The sequence below is a fragment of the Platichthys flesus genome, chromosome 18, assembly GCF_949316205.1.
Source record: "Platichthys flesus chromosome 18, fPlaFle2.1, whole genome shotgun sequence".
Lineage (NCBI taxonomy): Eukaryota > Metazoa > Chordata > Actinopteri > Pleuronectiformes > Pleuronectidae > Platichthys > Platichthys flesus.
This window is the reverse complement of record NC_084962.1, coordinates 12,364,728-12,386,918: the sequence shown is the minus strand read 5'-3', so window position 1 is coordinate 12,386,918 and position 22,191 is coordinate 12,364,728. Positions and strand designations below refer to the sequence as shown.

Here is a 22,191-nt window from a genome sequence, read left to right as displayed (position 1 = left end):
AAATGCGAAAGGGGGATCGATCCAAGCCTCAGATCTGACAAACAGACAGTTGATGGAGGACATCCGGTACATGTTTAGTTGGGGGATGGGAGGAGTGCAGGATCACTGGATGTAGATACTGTCGGCTCAGGAAGTCATGAATTCACTCCCCATCCCCAAAAGACGAGTATAACAGAGAAATGAATGGGTTAATACTCTACAGGTGTATTTAGGATAATAAAACAGGAGTAAAGACTTAAAAAAAACACTTAATACCAGTGTTTAAACTTTTATATGGATCACAAAAAAACATGAACACATTTTATATCTGTGCTCCACTTCTTTTGTCCTACGCTCACTTTTCTATTTTCTTCTTCTTGCCATACTACACGACATCCTGTTTAACTGCTTCCTCCTTTACTTCATCATTCTTTTCTTTTCCCCAGCCTCCTGTTTTTTTCTCTCTCTCTCTCTTCACTTCAATTTACTGAGGCGATGGAGAGACTTCCCGGCTCCCCGGGGGTCGCCCCACAGCTTCAGATACGTAGCCCGGAGGTGGCTGAGTTAAGTGTCACTCTGGAGGGTGATTCCCCCCCCCACCCCCCCCCCCCCCCCTCCTGATGAAATATCAATATTTCACCCTACTGATTTACTCCCATTTGACCAAACATGACACAATATTGAGCAAACTGGAGAACGTCTGTGTCTCTTTAGTTTCCTCAACTTGTGATGACAAAAAACACGACGGAGACAAGAGATACTTCAGGTTTCTACTGAACTATAAGAAAAGGAATTATGATCTACTATTATGTCTTATCAAGGCAGGAGACATTTACTATAGCAACAATAACACTGAAAAGACAAGGCTTTAAGTGTTACGGTTGACTGGAAAATGATTTGTTAATTAGAAAGTTTTTTTTTTTTTACACATTTGACTGATTGTTTTACACATATAGTTTATACGAAGATGGGCGACATGTCTTTTCTTCTTCTTACTATCCAGAAATGAAGCCAAAATATCCGATATCGATACAGGTGCTCGACCAATCACAAGTCAGTCTCAGCTGTCAATCATTTGACACAGTTTTCACATAATCAAACAACTAATTAAAACCAAACCGACGAGTCAGCAGTCACCTTTGAGAAAATGTATTTGAAGTGTACTCTGACTTTTTAGTTTGGTCCATGCCCCATCCATTAAAGTGGAAGAAGTGGCATATATAACCTATTCTGCATTCAGCCAGTAGGCGGCGATTCACTTTTGAAGTATATGGTTTTATTTGGCAAAATAGAGGATACCTAAAAACAGAATCTGAGTTGGAAGTTAAAACTTTGATAAAGGGCCCCAGTATCCAAGACACACATGGTACATGACAGAGGTTCTAGTCTTCAACCAGACCTCTATCGGGCCTCATTAGGGGGTTTCCAGCCACGGTGTCATTACAGTCGCCTCTACATAGTTAATCATAGAAATTAAGGGGGTTCACACAAAATTGGGGATGAGCTGTTCTTGGGGGGGCCTCTCTCAGCTCGGGGGCCTCAGGCAATTGCCAGCCTTGCCTCCCATGTTGCAACACCCCTGTCTATCCCCTAAAGTAATGGACCAACGCACCATAATATCTAAAACTTTACAATTTGTATATATTTCTATGTATAGTTCTGTGAAGTACCCAATGTGATACACATCAACACCATGGAAATAAAAGCAGTGTCTCGATGCAACAGTACAGTACAGGTAGAGATCAGATGAGTAATTGAATCCCTGCTCAGGAAAACGAGGAGACTGAGTGGTTGGCAGTGAAGCTTGAAGCTGTCATTGAGAGCCGGGTCTAAAACAGACAGCAGTTCACTCTCTATTCATTTAGTATCATTACAGGCCTCCTAAGAGCCCTAATGGGCCTAATAAAAAGACAGAGGTAATAATGAGACTAGAGGGCCCTATATGAGCAGGAGGAGCAGGAGAGGGAGTGCCAGGGGAGCAGGAGAACAAGGAAGCCGGAGAGCGTGTGTGAGAGATACGATGGTGGAGAGAGAGGGGGGGGGGGGGGGGACCAAAGAGGTAGAAAGCCATGCTCTGAACTGAGTGAACGTTAAATACCAGAGGGCACTAAATGCTGCTGCCTGGAATATAAATCTACACATGTTGTGTGCAGCTACATGTCTAAGAGGGTGTGTGTGTGTGTGTGTGTGTGTGTGTGTGTGTGTGTTAACTGCTGCACAAATTAATGGACACCTCTGCCCTCCAGACGACTGCTCCACGAGTCTGTGTGATGCACCCAGTCACTTTACCGTGTTTACATTGTCATTTCAAGAACGTCTATTCTGCACAAATATTTGCTTTTATTCAAAGAAATATCAAACTCGGTTATGTTTTAATATGAAAGCCTTGAGAAACGTGTAACAGAAAATCACATCATCACACTCGGGTGCTGAAGGACTTTTGCATTAATGGGGCGATCTGCAGTAATGACTCTTATTACCTCATCGTTAGGGCCATTTGCGCAGTGGTCTATGAGTGTAATGGGAGGAGTGGACTGTTAAACTGGAGGGACCCCTTTCGTCTTAATCGTTACTCGGTGACACTCTGACCCCGTGGCCCCGGGTAAAATGTCCCTGGAGTGTCACATGCCCCTTTAATAACTCCTGGATTGAGATCCGCGTAGAATAAAAGATCAATAGTTATACATAGAAAATGTAAAATGAGATTGAGGTCCAAAAATATGAAATTATTCCTGCACCCGGTGGCGATGATTAAATTGAAGGATTTGATTGTCGTTGCCCTGTTTGGCCTCTTTTTCACTCTCTGAAGAATACACCCCGAAAACTAGAATGGCCCGGAGTGTAAACCTCCGCCGAGGCCCAACAGTCCCCTCGTGAAACCACGTTTCAAATCTCCAGAGTTTCATTTGGATCTGCACCAAATTTCACACATTTATAAAATTCGGTCAAAACATATTCGCTTTTTCATTAAGATCCATGAATTATTTGGTACGGAAATCAAGGAATATGTTGAAATAACGCCCAATCTGGAAAATGTGATTAATTTTTAAACTCTTGACCCATACTGCAAGTTTCAGGGTAATCTGTTCAGTAGTTTTTCTGTAATCATGCAAACTACGCTAAATAAAACCCTAGTCAGTGCCAGACTCATTGGTCAGAGGTTCCCGGGGCGGGTTCGGGGATCGGGACACCTTCACCCGCTCCAAATTGCATTTTTAAGCGTTCAATCGTAAATCTGATGACGAATCAGAGATTAGGGCTAAACAGAGGGCTAAGCAGCTGGTTAGTGATGTGCCAGCTGGGAATAAACCATCGACGGAAGAGAAAAGCTATCTCCAGTTGTTAAGTTTACAATCGGGACCGAATGGCATTAAAGCTGATTATAGTATTTTGATAGACGATTAAGCATTTCAGGAAGGAACAGGATATGCAGATTTACTTGATTTTATAAGACTGGGAATTTAATATCTTTGTGTTTTACTAAAGAGTTGCTGTCATGGGTGTTTGACCTTATTCACTGAGAGAAATAAACTCTCCTAACACATTTAAAAACCTCTAGAACATCGCTCGGTTACAGCAGCTTCATGTGCAACTTCACTCTGTCTTTTCTTTGACTGGATCAATGTGATGCATCTGCTTTGACTCCAACCTGTGCCCCCCCCTTTTAAACGCACGGGGGTCCAATGTGTCTGTTTCAACTCGGTGAGATGAGAAGAAAAGAGAAGATCTGTGGCCATTTGCATAACAAGCCTTATTTAAGAATTTGTCAACAAGGAGCGGGGAAATCCGTCAGTATTTCCCTAAATAAATCAATTTTACCACAGGCCCTGTGTAGTCCCCTTAAGTAAGTAAGAGGATTGCTTTCTTTAAGTCCAGGATTGAAATGGAATACATTGACATAGGGGCGGCTCCCAAACACAACCCCCCCCCACAGCCTCTCCCACCCTACCCAGTCAAATCAAAGGTTTCAGCTGCTCTTTATTGATTAGATTTTAGAATATGGGACTAGCTTCTCCCTTAGGTGCAGATGAGTAGCAGATGTTAATTATCCCGTGCGTGCGCATGAATGTGTGTGTTTATGTGTGTGCGTGTGTGTGTGCAACAGTCAGTGAACTACTTCACTAATCTCATATTGTTTCGTTTAAGCAAATTAACTGAAACAAATGTGGGTTCACATCTTTGCTTTACCAACAGAATGAGACCCATGAAGTTTCCTGGAACTTAAATATTTATACAACGTTATTATCAGTAAATATGTTTATTCACGTTATGAAGCAACAGCTTGTTTCATGTGTCACATATTTATTCAGTCATCTAGTGATTTCTACTTCTCCCAAGGAGGTTATGCTTTCGTCTGTATTTGTTTGAGTGTTTGTTTGTAGGATTAAGAGGAAATTACTCAACTGATTTGCACCAAATTGAGAATATTTTATAGATGCTAATGAAAAAAAAAGGTAGGTTTAAATCTGGATGTAGTGAATTTAAATGTGGTGTAATACGGGACTGTTGGGCCTCAAAGAAGTTATGAGCTCTACTGAGTGAGATTCTCGAAAAAAAAACAGTTGTTAAATACCTCCTCATTTTTGAATAATTAAGAAACCAAACGTTTCAGAAAGCCAGTCGCTCATTCATTAGCGCTCCTGTCTCCCTACCTGGGATATGTTTGGCCCAGCCGATGATGACCACCAGCTCGCGGTCGGCCAGGTCGCACAGCGTGGTCAGGGCCTTGATGTCGCCGTCGGGCATGGTGGGATCAGGCATGGCGTAGATCTTCTCCGGCTCCACCACCAACAGATGGGAAACGATCTTTGTCACTGAGAGAGAGACGACGATGGACACAGAGGTAGAGAGACGAGAGGAAAGTGAGAAATGCTCAGCGTTGTGTGACAGTTTCAGACGACCGGACACACATTTGTTTTTTTTAGGAAAAATAGCAAAATGATACAGCTATGGAAAGTGTTAATATAAAGAATACATATATTTTTGTACAATTTAATAATAAAAATCTACAATCTAATTCCAAAACAGCGGACAGGTTTGCCCGGTGATGAATCTGACGTGAGCATTAATAGATGACAGTAAAAATCTATCATCCACAAACCGTCACAGGTCACATATTCCTCAGTGAGGTGTTTTATAAGGGATAGATTTCTAATGGCAGTTTTGCAAATCTCAGCCCTCAGCCTGCAGAATTTCATAAATGTCCCATGTTATGATACTGAATATTATATAAAAAACTGAATAAAGGTTTTTCCGTCTGCCACAAGATACCGGCGACATTTCAACTGACTCAATGAGATAAAAAAACACAATCGCACACACACACACAAAGAAAAACTCACTTGGCTTTTTGGCAGGAGGGGGGAGAGTGAGGCCGAGGTAGCCTCCGTTCTCTGCGTCCAGCCTTCGTTTGTACTTCTGTCGCCCGCCTCTCACCCGGTCCAGACGCACACCTGATTAAATAAGATCAGACACAGGGAATCAAAAAAACAAACTCACACGAGCAAAGAGTTGCAACATCTACAGATACATTTGTGGTTTGTTAATTCATCTTAATTTTGTCACTCAAGTGCTGCATAACCAAGTGTATGGTTGGACATCTACAATGCAGGTAAAACTGCTGCTAATAATAAAACTCTATCCTCTTTTTTACATGTTGTTATTAGGAAACATTGCATTTCTCTCCAAATATTTTGCTGAGTCATACATTTCTCCTCAGGATTTCATTATTTAAAATTTTTAAAACCTGACCACGTGTTAAAATACACTTCTTTTGTAGTATATTTCTAAAGTAATATGTATCGATATATATATATAAAGCCTATATTGCATAAAAAATACATATGAGTATTTGGCATGTATATTTTGTTGAGTATATTAGGCTATAACAGGGACTACCGAGTATCATTCCTTTACTTTGAACCATGTGGCTCCAAACTGTTCGATGCTTCCTTGTTACAGACAAACGAGTGTTGGAACCTATTAGTATACGAACGTGACACATCTGGGATTATCTAGAGAGCCATCTCAGAGGACGCGGGCTACATCAGCGGCTCCTCGTGGGCCGGATTCACGCGCTCCTATTAAAAGTTGTTTGAGGATGTGTAGGCGGAGCAAACAGGTTTTTACATGGTCAAGTGGAATTGAGTTGTGTGCGAGATTTCCCAGTGACTCATATAAATTCCTCTGATTCCCCTGGAAACAAAAGAATCCGATTAGGATGGTCTTTCAATTTCCTGACACCGACTATCCACTAACCTAATTACCCGGCGTGCCCAGAGGGAGCTCGTTCTTCCCAGCAAACACAGTGAGATCATTTTATGCCTGGCAGATTGAAGCTAAATCGAGAGCCCCTCTCCTAACACAGCTTTCCATTTGTATGCCTTAAAGTAATCAATAAGGCTCGCAAATAGACTTCTTGTTCTTTGAACACATGTGGATGCAGTTTTAATTAGTCAGTTAGGCAGCTAGAAACTGGGTTCGGCGACAGATGGAGCTTCGCCGGTAGTTTTTACCATCACTCACGGTTAAGGTAAATTTAAAATTACAAATTGTGCTTCAGGAACCCGGGCACATGTACTCCACATATTAAATCAGTTCAGTAGCTTCTCCCTGGTTAATGGCACACATTGGCCTAATGAAGGCAGGCACAGTTAGTAAAGGCTCCTCTCGCAAAACAAGTTTGAGCACTTACAAAAATATATTAGTTGTTTGTAGCCTCAATTCATGCAACCCACATCCATGATCAGACTAAGTGACAGTGAATTGTTATCGTGACATCTACCATCATCTGCACAAAGAAGAAAACACACACACACAACATACACGCACACGCGCACACGCACACACACGCACACGCACACAACACACACAACACACACACACACAACACACACACAGAGAGGTTTGGTTTCCCTGCTGGGGGATGCAGGGTCATGTGGCTGCGACAAGCGACAAGTGACCAAGCAGCCGGAGTTAGAATTCCAAGATCTGCGGGGGACGTTTGAACTGGAACATCCAACTGGCCCATAATTAATAGATACTGACAAGAATTAAGAGCTCAGCGCTAACCAGTTTCAGTTTACAGCTTAGCAGCGGCGCAAACGGCAGAGAGCCGTGGCAGGAGGGCAGAGAGAATGACAGAAAGAGAGAGAAAGAGAGAGTGAAAAAAAGGATTAGCTAATGCTGAAGAATGGGAGGGTCGGGGGAATAAGACAAAACACAATGCTGCTTTTGGCTGAATGTATCAGTTTTCTGCAAAATCGCAGTTTCTGTTTTATTCTTTCTCTCACTTTTTCCATCTCTTTTTTTCTCTTGCTTTTAGCATCAGGGTGTACGTCTCCTCCCACACAGCCCCACTCTGCTGCCTGTCCCGGCCAGTGTCTGATCCAACCAGTGCAGGATTATCTCCTCCCCATGTGACACGGCACAGTACTGAGAATCTGACCACAACAAGACAGCTGTACGAGGCCCCTTGTAGAGAGTGCTGTGTGTGTGTGTGTGTATGTGTGTGTGTGTGTCATCGTCAGCACCACATTCCACAACTCATGCCCAAAATCCCAAGCAGCCTTCATGCTTCAAGAAAATCGCGTCCAGAGGACAGCTTGTGTCTGGGTAGTGAGAGGAAGAGCCTGTGAACAGGCAGGTGCACAGATCATCTTAAAAGCATCCAGATACTTCTTTTTATTTTTTTTTACCCGCCGCCCGGGTTGCTGGCCCTTCATAAAATGTGGCAGCCAAAATATGGATGCAGGGGCTGAGGTTATGTGGTAGAAGATTGTGGGGAATGAGATGAAAGAAGAGCGTGTGCTGGATATTATGGGCTCGGCGGGATCATAGAGGACAACATGCTCGTAACTTATTGCAGACGATGAGAGAGACACACAAAGATAGTGCCTGACAATCCATCCTCACTGTGTGTGTGTGTGTGTGTGTGTGTGTTTAAAGACGATGAGGCATGTTTGCATAGGAGCAATCTTTATGGCCACCTGACCCCGGCTTCCCTTTCACATTCAATATCATTATTGACTTGTGCAACCTTAAAGCACAGTCCTGACTACAGCTGCTGTGTTTTTCTGGTGGTGGTGGCGATGTGTGTGTGTTTGTGTCTGTAAGTGCATTTTTAAAGCTATTTTAAGTACACCCACAATTCTTTTAAATTCAGTTAAAAAAGATTTTGTCCATATAGAAAAAAACAATCATTCTTAAATGGCACAGTCAAAATCAGGAGTTTAAAAATACTTTAGTAATGATTCCATATCCTCTTCAAAACAAATTTTTTAAAAAGTATTAGGATCTCGATTTTTTTAAAGTGCTGATACCATGTCCTCTTGAACGCAAACACCAAAATTAGCGGCATTAAATGGTTGCCCTCATTGTGTTTAGATATTCTGTACACAGTGTAATAACACTTTTAATTTCCAATTCATTTTGAAAGATCCATTGGTGTTTACATCAGTAATAAATCTGGAGGGAAAATGTATTTATCTTGCTTCAAATTTGCAGAGATAAAAGATATTAAGCTTGTTAATACTGTAATTCTAAATATAAAATAACTACCATGTGTTTTAAGCTTCAAGTTTGGAAACTTCCTCTCATTCTACACTGTGGCAGAATCATACAAAATATTTTCTGTATCAGATTAAAACCTACGAATATTGTTTTGATGTCTTGATTAGAAATTTAAAGTTAAAATCTCGAAATTCAAAGACAGAACATGACTTTAGTGTCCTCAGGGTTTTCTATGGGTCAGCACAGAGAATCTTAACTAATTAAATTGCAGAACCAATGAATTCATTTACATCAAAAACAAAGTGACCAGAATCAAATTAAGTGCAGATCTATGAGTGATTGGCTGAAGAAGCTCATGTGTTCCTGCTCATTCGCTGTGTATCAAGCGTGTGTGTGTGACGGTATCAACATGTGTGCGTCTATCTCACACAACTATTTTCGGCCGCTCACCTGTCAGAGGCGCTTCTTTCTAGAGAATGTGTCAGAATTGGCCGGCTCTCGAACGCTGCCAAGGGGAGATTAGGAGCTCCCTATTTTAGCTGGGAAAAATCAGAGGGATGCAGGGAGCCACCACCCCCCACCCCCCCCACCCGCGTCGCCGCTCGCCCTTTACGAGGCCCGGGGACCTTGTCCTTGCGGAGCTGCTTCTGAAGGGGCCGAGAGTGTGAAGCCTGCACAGGGCTGAAGGTATCGGGCAGCTCGTGTTTGATTGTGTAGAGACTGGGTGGGCTGCGGCGAGGAGGGAGCCTCTGAGAAAATGGATATGGGACAAGACGAAGAGGGGGGTGGGGGGGTGGGGGGGGGTGTATGAGGATGGTGTCCCACCTGCTCTAATTGGCTGACAAGACAAAGCTGGAGCTGTTCTCCCTCAACCGCTCACACTTGCGTCGGCCTCTTTATAATGTTTTACACATTTCATAAATCTGAGCCGGCGTGTCCATAGCGGGTAACGCGGTGCATTACAGAAACACCCCGGCACACAGATGTGCCTGTGATCGAAAACATCTGCACAGCCGGAGGTGGCCGGGTCGTTTCAGGATCCGCGGCGTATCGGCTTTGAGTTCGGTTTGTGTCGGCTGAACTGCAGAGGGAGAAGGGTGCCAGCGGGGGGGAACATGGTCCGTGGCTCAAGGTCCGATTCCATGTCACTTGTCAGGGGTGATATACATGTGGCATGTGTGTACATGAATGTGTGAGTTGAGAGTCGAGTGTGTGTGTGTGTGTGTGTGTGTGTGCGTGGAGGGTTGTAAAGAGGTCAGCACTCCGCTAAATCCCCTTCTTCAGAGGAACATGTGTTAGCCTCCGTGTCTGATCTATCACCTGCCAGACAGTGAGGACAGGCCCGAGAGGAGCCTCTGGGTGGGCGCTCAGCTGCAGGCCGCCCGCTGCTCTGACACCCGGAAGAGCAAACAAGGCCCCAAACACGTACGGCTACATACACAAGTTTGTCTAACAAGAAAAAATAAAGCAGCAAAGGGTCAGAGGGTTTTTATAGTCGTTACAGTTCACAAACATACAGCGTTGTTTCACGCCGTTTAGAATTAGCACTGTAGTCTCACACTGTATCGTTATGTTGATGATGTCCTCCTATAGCCTATAGATTTGCTTTCTGATCTGAGTTCATTGATTGGCGAAGGGACCTGACGTGTCTGTGATATTGGATAGGGCTTTACTAATCTTTTGTGAATGTGGCCGGAGGAAAATAAGGCTGTAACATTACCCCGGTAGCCATGTTCGCTCAGGAAAGACTGCTGATCCCTATCTGTGGTCGGGCGAGGGGCGAGACAGCGGTGCGGCTTGCCAAAATAGTCTGGCAGCTTGTGTTCGTCCACCACATTACAGCGGTGTCAGAAAAAATCCCCCACAGGCAACGAAAAACGCCGCGGAAACACGGATCGGACGCTAAAACCAAACAGTCGACTTCGGAAGAGGAAACCTGACTTCGGAATTCCTAAAGGAAAAAGCCTATTGATGCCATAACCACAGTAGATCTCCTGGGTCGTGTGCTGCTGTTTGAATAGGACATAGTTCTTTAAACATGCTAATCTGCTAACGTGATCATTTAATCATGCAATGAAAGAACTCTGCACCTTTTCCTGCGGCGCAAAAAAACTAAATTCTAAATTTATAGAAGGCAATAACGACAATGCCTCAAATCCTGAGAAAGAATGCAGCTAATTCGGTGCAGAAATTCCATGCATCATTTCGCAGCATAGAGTACTGCTATTGGGGGGGGGGGGGGGGGGGGGGGGGGGTTGGGTATCTGCGCCGCTCTTAGCTGCGGGCCCTGACTCCTGGCAGCGGTGACTGACACCATACCTTCCGCGAGTTGCAATTACGTGAAGGTTTTTCCACTGGAGCTTTGACCTTTTATCAGACTCAGCTGGACATTTAGAGGGTCACCGAGCGCCTGCCGCCACCAGCTCGTCCAGGTGCTCCGCTGTGACGCAGCAGTGGAGCTGGTTTCGGGGGCGGGGTGGTGGGGGGGAGCCTGTCATCTGAAATGTTTCCCCATAAATCACCTCGCTTTTAGTCCAAGAACACAAGTTGTAAAATTGTTCGTTTTAGTTTCGTGTCGTTGTGGTGTAATGTGCACGCACAAACAAACTTTATTAAGCAATGTACAAATATCCCTGTGTTTATTGGGGATAGGAAGAATGTAATCCAAACAGATAGTGATAATTTGTTTCTCCTGCTCCTTGCTTAGGTGTGTTAAGCTTCTCCTTTTTTTAATCTACTCTTGAATCCAAACAAACCGGACGACACCAAACCGGGTTTACAAATTGAAGTCAGCCGATCAGAGGCATGTATTACAGAAGGGAGGGGCGTCCCCCTGCCCACCAGCCGGTACTTTGTAGCACTGGGTCCTGGTGGAAATATTACAGGGTGTCTGCCTCTCCAGGTTTCAACCATAGACTGTTTGTAAGGATGGACAACATGACAGCTCCATGGTGCCTTGCTCCAGTAAAGATCATAAATCCCACCTCCTCCGGGGTTACTGGATGAGGCTAAAAAGCCAAAGTATTCTCAAAGAGGGTTTCTGTCATTTTTACATGTATGTTCAAGAGTTTGTTTCCCAGTAAGTCTGGATTTAGGTAGTTATTTGATGCTACAACGAAACGGGGACTCATGATTGGCTTATTGCGCGAATGAAGGGGATATTGCTACCGAGACTCATCACAGACTGAGACACCAAATGCGCAGTATGGCAACGTTAGTGTCCGGATATGTTAGCTTCATTTCTGGAAAATAAGAGGAAGTGGAGGTGTGTCGTCCATCTTTATATACAGTCTATGGTTTCAACTTAAATTTAAGACTTTTAAGACCAGAATGAGGGAAATTTAAAATTTATGTCAAGTATGACAGATTTCCCCTTAACTGAAGATAAGGTGACATAGCCGAGTACAGAATAAGCCTTGAGATACAATGTCATCTCTTCACAGCCAAGTTGACTGTACTGCGATTAGCATTGGGATGTTGTGAGAAAAGTTTTATAACAGGAGCCCAGCTATATAATTATAGTATATAAGTATATAATTCTATAATTCTAAAATGCTGATAGCATTATTATTAATCCAGCAAAAGTCATATTGTCTTTGGCTGTATTATTCCTCGTGACCAGATAGCTTAAAACATGACACCTGCATTCTTGTTATACGATGTGATGATTCCTTTTCCGTGAGCAGCCCTCAGCCACTTGTTATATGGTGAGGCGATCTCATTACATGAAGTAGGGCATGCCGCTGTCCCCCCACCGATGCCACGATCAAAGTTCCTCTGCGTGTGTAAGAGGCCTCGCCGCAGCACTATGCCACGATTAAATGTCCTTTTTCCTTTTAATTGAATGCCATCACTTTCAGAGAATCACCCACTGTGCCACATGCCGCGGTGGCTGTGATGCCGCATCTCGGGAGCGGCAGGTGGTGGAGGCTACAGCGTCAGATCCCCCCCCCCCTTTACACATGCGGACCGACTGTCCGCATCAGCGGCTTAGCTCGGCCAGCCCGGGACAATGCCCCGCTGTTTTTCCTTTAAGCGTGCGCTAATAGGTTCAGCTTTATTTCTGAAGCAACCAAGTTTTTTCTGGCCATGAGTCAGAGCCCCGTTGTGAGATATTTGGGCCGGGATGGAGACCTCAAGAGTGGACGCAGATATAAATAGTAACTGTAACGAAGAAACAATGGTTGACCCTTCAGTGTGGGATGAATAAACATGGCTACCTCAGTGCACAGCGAAGTTGGTGAAAGTGAACCAGAGGCCCTGAAGCACAGTCTTGTGTTACCGGCACAGATTGCAGTGAGATGCTGCAGGCTTCTAATACGAGACTTGCTGGTGCTGGCAGATTAAAACAAAATGATATCACCACCAGTGGAGCCTATAAACACAGTCTGTAAATATGCTGTCAGTGTGGATGATATTGGGTCAAACTCCAGAACTTGGCCTGGTGAGATGCTGTGTTTGACTCAGTAGAGTCTCATGCTGATCTAGCCATTGTGTAGAGATGTCAGTGGCATCGGAGATCAAATAATGTCCTGTTGAATAAGTGTTAAAAAGACAATTACTTCTAAGAAGCTTCTCTTTGTTAACGGAGGCTGTACACACCACCTGAGACAAAAGCATGACAACAAAGCCCCTTCAAAGCCATTTTAGGACATGAACTCCAGACAATGTCCGGAACATTGGGTCCTGACTCTGTCTTTCACATTTGAAGAACGCAGCGGCAGATTGCAGGTCAGATGCCTATGAGCAATAACAATCTGCAGCATTCAGGTGAGGGGTGGCGTCTGGCGAGAGCATGACTGTTTACTTTTTTACAATACGTCCTCTCTTTCATCCTGATGAGATTGTCCTGCTGTATTCTTACATGAGCTGATTTTTTGCATTTCCGGTACATTCTACAAAGGAATATCCGGAGCAGCTGACTTTTGCCTTCTCACTTACAGCCATTTTTTTCCAGAATGTTCAGCCAAATCTCCGGACTGCAGTGCATGTCTACAGGCAGCTTAGAGGGAGCTCAATTAGCCATTAGCAGCTATGAATGTGCAGACTACGTATCACTGGATTACTTGAACTGAAGTCAACCTAAAAACATGATTCTGTTATAAAGTACGTTTTTTTTTCAATGGTATGTAAGGGGACATTTGTTCACAATGGACATCTGGGATAGCGAAGAAAGTGCAAGTCACATAAAAATGTCGGTGTGTTCGTATTCGACTGAGTCGTGGTCCTAACTGCACAACAAATGGAGCACAAATAGTTTTAAAGCACCGTAACTGCCTCCACATCCACTGCTGCAACTCCGACTGTTGACCATGTTGATGCCAAATAAACATGCATGAAGTAGTCTGACCCCAACTCTGAGAGTAACTGAAACTCGAGTAAAAATAATGTGGGAGTGAAACACATAACGTGTAGTTCAGCAAATAGATGACACATAATACTGCCCTGATTACACAGCGTTCATTGAAATATTCACGCATGAAACCAAAACAAAAACAAAAGTACATGTACATATTGTTATGCACATTAGTAACTTAATCAAATAGCTATATTCCTTTTATTTATTGAATTTATTGTTGTTGACAGTGTGTTAGGCTTATTTTTGAAAATTTTACGGATCATGTATTCGTAAGTTTTTTTTCATGCATATATATAACATTTTATTTTGGTGACACAGTAAGAGATTTCACTGAAAGAACGTTGTCATTGGTATTTTTCAGCTCTGGTGTCCATAAAGATAGAATAGATATGTACAATGAAGTCCCAATTTAAACTATTTACAAAAGCATAACTCAGAGGTACAGTCTTCCAGTCAAACGTGCAGATGCATAAACAAAAACAAAAAAATTCTACTGGCAGGATTCTCGCCCCCCCCCCCCCCCCCCTTGAACTCCGAAAGGTCTCTCAGTTCTGGGGAAACAACACATGCAGGAAGTGAGCTGGGATGTTCGGAACGCATTTAGCGGATCAATATGCCCGGCAAAGTGAGGGGAAGGGAGACAGACAGCGGGGGTGAGGGAGAGAGACACCCAGAGCCCATGGGAGAGCGAAGTCTTGGGGGAACAGCTTGTGCTTTTGAAGAGTACTGTTACACATCCCGCTCGGTCTTGGTAGGAACATCCAACTCAGCAGCTTTTTTTCCCACACGCCTGAGTTGAACAGTCAGCGGCTCAGGGGTGTGAGGGGAGGTCAGCGAGGCATGTGGCTGATGTCACCGGTGTCTCCCTGAGGCAACAGCTGGCTTTAATATCTGATCGCTGACCAGTAATTTAGCCCTGCACAGCCTGAGAGATAAAAGATAGAAGCCTCTATTTTAATGATTTAAGTATGTGGTCTACAGAGAATTCGGGGTGGGTCCAAATGTGAGAGTTTTATAGGGAGAAGAAGGTCGCTGCTCCAGATGCATGGTACCGACTCTTAATTAATCATGAGGGTTTTGCAAAACATGCAACAAACCAGTCAGATTTCTGTATCCCAGCAGGCACCTATTATTATTATTATTATTATAATATAATATAATATAATGCTTTCCTGCAGAGGAAATGGTTTCAGTTTGCATACAAACAGATCAGCTCTGTGCACATGTTTCGTGCACAGGCCTATGTAAACGCATTTTAATGGCATGATAAGATACCCTTGAAATAACACAGTGAAACACTGCGCCACTGACCTCAGTGCAGGTTTTTGTGGGTCAAACGTGCAATTGCTTTCCACCGCCTCAAAATATCAATGTACCTGACCACACTTCATTTTAAGACCAACACACCCACGGGTGCTCACAGGGGGGCCAGTGCATTTGCTATTCAAACAATGTGCGCGCTGCTTGGGAAATGAGAATAGTGTCAGTCTGAAACTCAGAGTCACTTCTGCTGCACTTTGCACAAAATGTAAGATGGGGCCCAAAGTCTAACTTTTAGATTATATTATTAAACTATTGCATTATATTGTAAGACTAACCTTAAATTATTTAAAAAACAATTTTCTGTATACAATTTTGATACTGACTCATTTAATCCAATGTATAAACCTAATAGAGCTTTATTATATGACTCTTGGTCCCACAAAAGAAAACTAAAGTCTCGATATTATAATAAAATACAGAAATTACAAGAATGAGAGTAAGATTTAATTCTCACAACAATACATTTGACTACTTTTGTGATTATTGAATTGTTCAGCCCAACGAGCTCTGTTTGAAATCTCACCCGGGCTGTAGCTAATAAAGATTTTTATTACCAGTTAATTTGAATCTGTAAAATGTTGACGGAGTAGTGAAAAAACTCCGGAAAACAATTGTTCCGGAGTTAAATCTCAAACTCCGTGAAAATAAATAATGAGAAGAACACAATGAACAAGAAATTATTATAAAATAGGACGAGGGCTCACCTTCTTTCAGCATTCCAACTTTAAGACATTTCATGAAGCGGCAGGCTTGACACGATTTGCGTCTCCTTTTGGTGATCTCACATTCGTTAGTGGCCGGACAGCTGTACTCGATATTCCCTGGAAGAGATTAAAAAAAAAAAATGTTTGATAAAATGTTGTCTTTCTGTTTGCACATCGAAAAATGACTTCATTTTAAAATAAAAGATAAAAGCAAAGAAACGAAGATAAACACCAGATACAGAAACACACTCACAGACACACACACACGTGTACACCTGTACCAAGGTGACCCTGCGGGACTCTAATGAAGGAGAGGACAGTTTAGTGGAATTTTGATGGGACATGTAAAAAGCACCTGCCCACCCCACGGGCCCACCCCCATTTTGATTCCCAGATAAATTAGCTTCATTAATGCAGAGCGTCCTCTCCCCACGACCCCTTCCAGCCCATCCTTCTTCCCCCAAAGGATGATGGGAAAGCTGCCCTCTCTCGACAACACTGAGAGATGGACGCACGGCCGAGCGTTCTGCATAATGTTCTCCGGTAAAGACCAAGAGCTGCTATTAGAGTGGCCAATCCGAGGCTCCCGTATCATGTAGCAAAGCTCGATGTATTATTCAAGTCGGTCTCGACGGCAGTTGGCTCAGAGCGCAAATATTTCCTATGCAATTTAATCACTCTGGTCCAAAAACAGCCAGAAATGCAGACATATTGAATCTGCTGCCATGAAACCGCTGCCCCGTCTTTCTCACCAGGTTTCCGGTTAACTTTTTTTTTTAAACTTTTTTCTGGATCATTACACGCTCACTTCAAAAGTTGACCTGACCCCAAGAATCCAATGACAAATCCACCCAAGTATCCAAATCCCTTGATTGAATGTTTAAGTAATGTCCTGTAAGTCCAGAGATGTATTAATGATACCTAAAAACAGCAAACCAGGTGTCGGCTGCTGAGGACCTGCCAGACGCGCTCCGCCCCGCCGCACACACAACCCCCTGTTGGACAAGGAGAAGGTGCCAACATTTGTCAGGATCCCTGGAATCGATGGTGCCAGCAGGGTCACATGCACAGCGAGGGGTCCGGGGCAGCGTGCCAGGATGCTGGCAGAGGCTGCGGCCGGTTTCAGGGCAGCTTAAGTCTTTTAAACTGAGAGGCAGTAGCAGGGGGGAAATATAGTACACTGCTGAGCACATGTGTGGATAAAAGACACATGCTGTGTGCCAATTCCAGAGCACACACTAATTGCATGGAGAATGGACGATGTATTCAGAGTCATGGTTTGTTTGTAATGCAACGGCTTTGTCCAGATTTCCTTCTACAAACGATTTCTAAGCAGGTTTTGAACGTGATCACCCAGGAAACGTGTGCTAAAGGAATCCTCTGCTTTTAAAGGCTGCTGTGGATGTAAACACACATTCACCAATACAATGCACAAAAAGGAAATCAACACGAGAGATGCTGGAGCATACAACTGTATATTAATTTGAAGGTTCGGTTTGTCAAAGTTTGATTTGGGTCTTTTTATTCTGTCCGAGATAGAGACGTTCATCATGTTGCATATACTGTTGCTATGCTGTTATTTAAAAATATTTAACCTTTTTAATGTATTTTAAGTGTCTAATCTGTACTTTTCTGCTTCACTAATTATATTAAAGCACATTGAATGACCTCAATCACTTTATAGCACTTAATGTGGAATTTGGCTACAACTAATTTTCTATTTATAAATAGTATGTGAGTTAACTGACTTCAATCAGTCTTTAATTTTGAAAAGCCAAAGTGTGAATGGTTGTTTGGGACTTTTTCTTTTTAAGTATACGTGTACCACTCCTCTCAAGACCTGCTTATTGTTTTGTATGGAATTTGGACGCATGGATATAGTTAAGGTTTCCCTCATTGTCTATTCACTTGGCTAACGTTTTCTCAACATATTATTTATTCATAAAATCTTATACATTCATATTTTAAATAACATTTAAACCAAAATAATTTCATCAAATCGATTTCCTTTTTGTTATTATTACTTTATTCCTGAATGGACCAGAAAACCAGTATGTATGTGTGTGTGTGTGTGTGTATGTGTGTGTGTGTGTTTGTGTGTGTGTGTGTGGTTTAAGGTTGGGTAGCACCAGAATAGTCTTAAATTGCCTACCTCTAAAAGCTCACTGTCGGCATACCCTCTTAGTTAATCAGGTCTTCTGTCCACCTTTATTCCTCAAAGGACATTTTCAACCACTCTAATATCCTTCCTTAACCTCTCTTATTTTCCCTCTAAATTTTGATATATTATTATGCCATGCTATTATCCACGCGCTCATCTCCACTCAAGCCGGACCTCTCCTTGTCCTCCTCCTTTACCGAGGCCGGGACCCCCCTTCCTGATTACCATTCCATTAAAGCAGCTTCTCCTTTCAGTGAATGACCATGTCCCTTGTCCCTTGTCCCTCAGCCTTTTATTTAGAGGACTCCTCATGCGTCTCTCTCCTCTCTTCCCTTCCTCTGTTATTGCCCCGACAAACGCGTGCCTGAGCTTCTAATTGGCCCCCCACCATCTCCAATCTACCCCCCTCCCCCCCCCCCCTCGGGTGGAGGGGCCCGGGGGCAAAGAACAGCTCCGCACCTCCCACCCTCCTCCCTTGACTTTGTCCCAATGAAATGCCTGGTTCTTAATTACAGTCACCCAACACTGATTGTTATTGACTGGAACTCCCGTGGCTCAGGACGAATGACGGACAGATTAGGTTCATTACGGGCCCGTCCTCCACGAAGAGAGGGCGAGAGAGAGAGAGAGAGAAGAAGGAAGATGACACGGAGCAACACAAAGTCACATATGAGGACTATTTACAGTCCGCACCGTGTTGCTGGTCAGATTTGGACACGTGCGGCCAAAATATTAAACACAAACTGGTAATAAAGATGAGACTAAAAGCAAAAGCAAATAAATATCGGACAGAACTTTTGAGCTATTAAATTGTCACCGCAGTGATTGTATTTGTAATTGCTTGTCTTGTGAAAAAGTGCAGTACAGGTAGTTTCATTGATACATATTCATGTGTCTGCAAAATGTCAAGCTCTATCTAAGCAGCAGCTCAAGAAAAGTTATAATTGTCAATTAGGTCACTAATTTAGATTTTTGCTGTCAAACTGCCAAAGCAAGAAGACAAAGAGACCAGCTCTGTTTAATAAATCATTTTTTAGCAGCATTGCACTACAACGATTTTGTCAATAAAATTCGAAAGGGGAATTAAGAAGATGCTTTGGTAATTTGTATGGACAGAAAACTTTTTTGATCTTTATCCAAAATCTCTGTGCGTTAATCTGACATTATGTCACAGAGAAAAAAACATTCTGCATCTTATTTTTTGGCAAATCATCTCCGTCCAAGTGATTATGGTGGAGCAGCTCCAGCACATGGCAGAGGCCATGCCAGAGAGACGCACGAGTCAAATGAACATGCATAAAAAAATAAAAAACGCAAAAACCCAGAGCGGATTTACAGTCTGGGTCTAATGTCTGCTGCAGACACTTGTAATCACTGCGCTGTGATACCAGCACCGAGGCACATGTGGGACACATGATAACGGATTCCTCACCAGGTCAATTCGCGGTCCTGGTAATCACAACTCTCATGGTAAACCTAATAAAAGGTAGGATTTATTACAAAAATAATCGTCTTTTGCATTGTGACAGTTGTGAACGTACAGCTGAGGTAACACCGCAAAATATTTGACCACCAGCGAAAAGACAGAAAACACAGTATTCCCAGATGTAACTCAGAATTTAAAGAATTGGAAATGAGCTCAAGTGAGTCAAAGAGAAATGAAAAGGAAAGTGAGAAGTACCTTGTATCGTCCTTTTGAAAAAGGCTTTGCAGGCCTCACAGGAGGCCACCCCGTAGTGGTACCCCGAGCCGATGTCGCCGCACACCAGGCACAGCCTCTTGGGAATGGCATTGAGCATGTACTCGCATTTGATTGGTGAGTCGTCCGCCATGCTGCCGGAGCAGTCCTCGTATCGGCGAAGGCAGGCGGCGCCGCTTCCCAGCATGCCCGGGTTGAACATTGGCGGGGAGTCCAGGGTATGAGTGCGTCCCACACCGACGTTGATGTAGCCGCCGCTGGCGTCGGAGTTGCCGCTGGGACTGTGGTGGCTGCCGGTGTCGACGAGTGAAGAGGAAGGACTGGAGGGCTCGGTTTTGACGTAAGAACCACAGCTTGAGGACAGATGTCGGTCCTCAGTTGGCATTCTGGTTAACAACCTGGATAAACACAGACACACACACACACACAAACAAAGGGACAGTCAGTTTCGGCTCGGAGCAGCTGAACCGCTGTAAAATTTGAAAATGGATACATTGTTATAAAACGTTGAGCAACCTGGTTAACTACAGAAACACACTCTGGGATGTGACAGCAGCTGGTTTCGAGGTTACCCTAAAAACCCGATAAGAAACGCTAAGGATGACCAAAGACCAAACTTTCAGAGAAAACCCCCAAATCTTCTTTACTCGTCAAACAACTGGAGAAACAAGATCTTTCCCGCAAAAGTGATAAGGAAACGGTGCCTGTTTACCTCACAAGCACATTATAAACGCACATGAGTCAAGAGGAAATCGTAAACCTGCAGCCTCAATGATAACACACCCACTAACAAGCCTGACAAGATGTACTGAACGCTGCTTCCTTCCATCATCGCCTGATTACCCGGCGAGAGATTCATCAGCCGTGATGGAGCGCACCAGGTTCATCCCCAGTTTGATAGATTATGTTTCGGACGCAGGCCATTAATGTGTTGGAATGCCAAGTGATATACTACAGTGGCTTATTTCTCTCCGGCAAAATGGTAACTAATGACCATGTCAACAGATGCCCCATACATCTCTGCAAAACAATGCCCACAATGGGTTGGCTGCCAGGGCTAAGTGAATGAATGAAACTTCAGAAGACCGTTAATGGACGGAGAGAGGCGTTACACTCAGCATATGGGGGATCATGGGTAATACATGACCCGATCAATAGCGCTGGTTGGGTTTGCCAGTGGACGGTGCCGGGTTACGACGGACGTAAGTGAGATAATGGAGGCAGAGGAAGTCTGAGATTGAGTTCCATAATCCTTCATTTCATTGTAAAGTTGAGGAAACGAGACCAAAGATTTAAAGAAGGAATTTACTGGATATGGGAATTTATTTTCTTCTATATTGTGTTGTTACTGCATGGATGCCGTACAGATGGTAAAGCATTAAGGATAAATCAAATTGACTGGACTGAAATCTGACTGAGTATAACCACCAAAAACTGCGTCAGGCGCCATAAATTATGTCCGAACATGACCATTTGAAAGGTTAAGAAAGATTTAATTGTCAGAGCAAAAAGACGATGCAAACCTTCTTTATCTGCTAAGGTTTTGTATGTTGCAGTGTTTGCAGGGGCTTCAATATCAGCCTCTCGGGCATGCACGAGTCTCGGAACCGCTGGCTCCGTCCGTCACTGCTGCTGTTACACGACTCCGGGGCTACGCGCCGGTAGATATTGTGTGAAAGCTGTGGAGAGCCACGTTAAGCAGCCATGTCTGCGACCAACAAGAAGCCAAAGCTGCTCGGATTCCTCGGAACCCTCTGTCTATTCGCTGCTTTTTTTTGGTTGTTGTGGTCAGAAGTGTATTTTCCCACAGTCCCCCCCCCCCCTCCCCCTCTTTGCATACGTGTTTATATAAAGCCATGAAGTCATCAGGCCCTGACAACATGAAACCTCCCTTTTAACTGCTAGCGGAGGAAGGCGGGGGAAGGCGGAGGGAGGTAGGAGGGAGGTAGGAGGGAATGAGCAGATAGCCTCTACCCCTGGGCCCAGATCAGATCTATTGATCCTGTGCTTCCTTCCTGTTCCAGATGAGGCATGAAAAAAAAGTATACCTCCTGTTACAGGTCCCAGACATTCCTTATGCATTTTTAATTAGCCGGGACTGTTAACATAGTGCGGGATGGGACGATAAAACATAACGTTAGTCTTCGTTCGGTTGCGGTTTATAAAAGATTCACAGGACTCGTGTTAAATCTTGTTAGCAGTCAGCAAACCTGGCGTGCACCTATAGTCAACTGGAGGGTATATATTTCCTCCAGTATGAGGGAATTGGAGAGAGAGAGAGAGAGAGAGAGAGAGAGAGTGGTGTGCTAACAGTTAATACATCATCGCAGCCAGATAGGGGGGGGATTCCCACAGGAATAGTGCGTTGTGGCATATGTAAAAAGTAGTTCATTCCACACTTAGCACACAGTAACGCTGGGGAGATGTTTTTTTGTTGAGGTTTAATGGAAATTTC

At 43.7% G+C, this 22,191-nt stretch overlaps 1 protein-coding gene across 2 annotated transcripts in view; it reads right to left on the bottom strand.

Moving 5' to 3' along the window:
* Nucleotides 1–22,191, bottom strand: part of esrrgb (estrogen-related receptor gamma b) — a 36,180-nt gene that overhangs the window by 6,000 nt on the left and 7,989 nt on the right. For both annotated transcript variants that reach the window (XM_062411711.1, XM_062411712.1), the window contains exons 2-5: nucleotides 19,719–20,134; nucleotides 15,877–15,993; nucleotides 5,322–5,432; nucleotides 4,632–4,793 (exon numbers count right to left, since the gene is read on the bottom strand). In XM_062411711.1, the coding sequence (XP_062267695.1) occupies nucleotides 4,632–4,793; nucleotides 5,322–5,432; nucleotides 15,877–15,993; nucleotides 19,719–20,134 (806 nt within the window). The remainder of the gene's footprint in view (nucleotides 1–4,631; nucleotides 4,794–5,321; nucleotides 5,433–15,876; nucleotides 15,994–19,718; nucleotides 20,135–22,191) is intronic.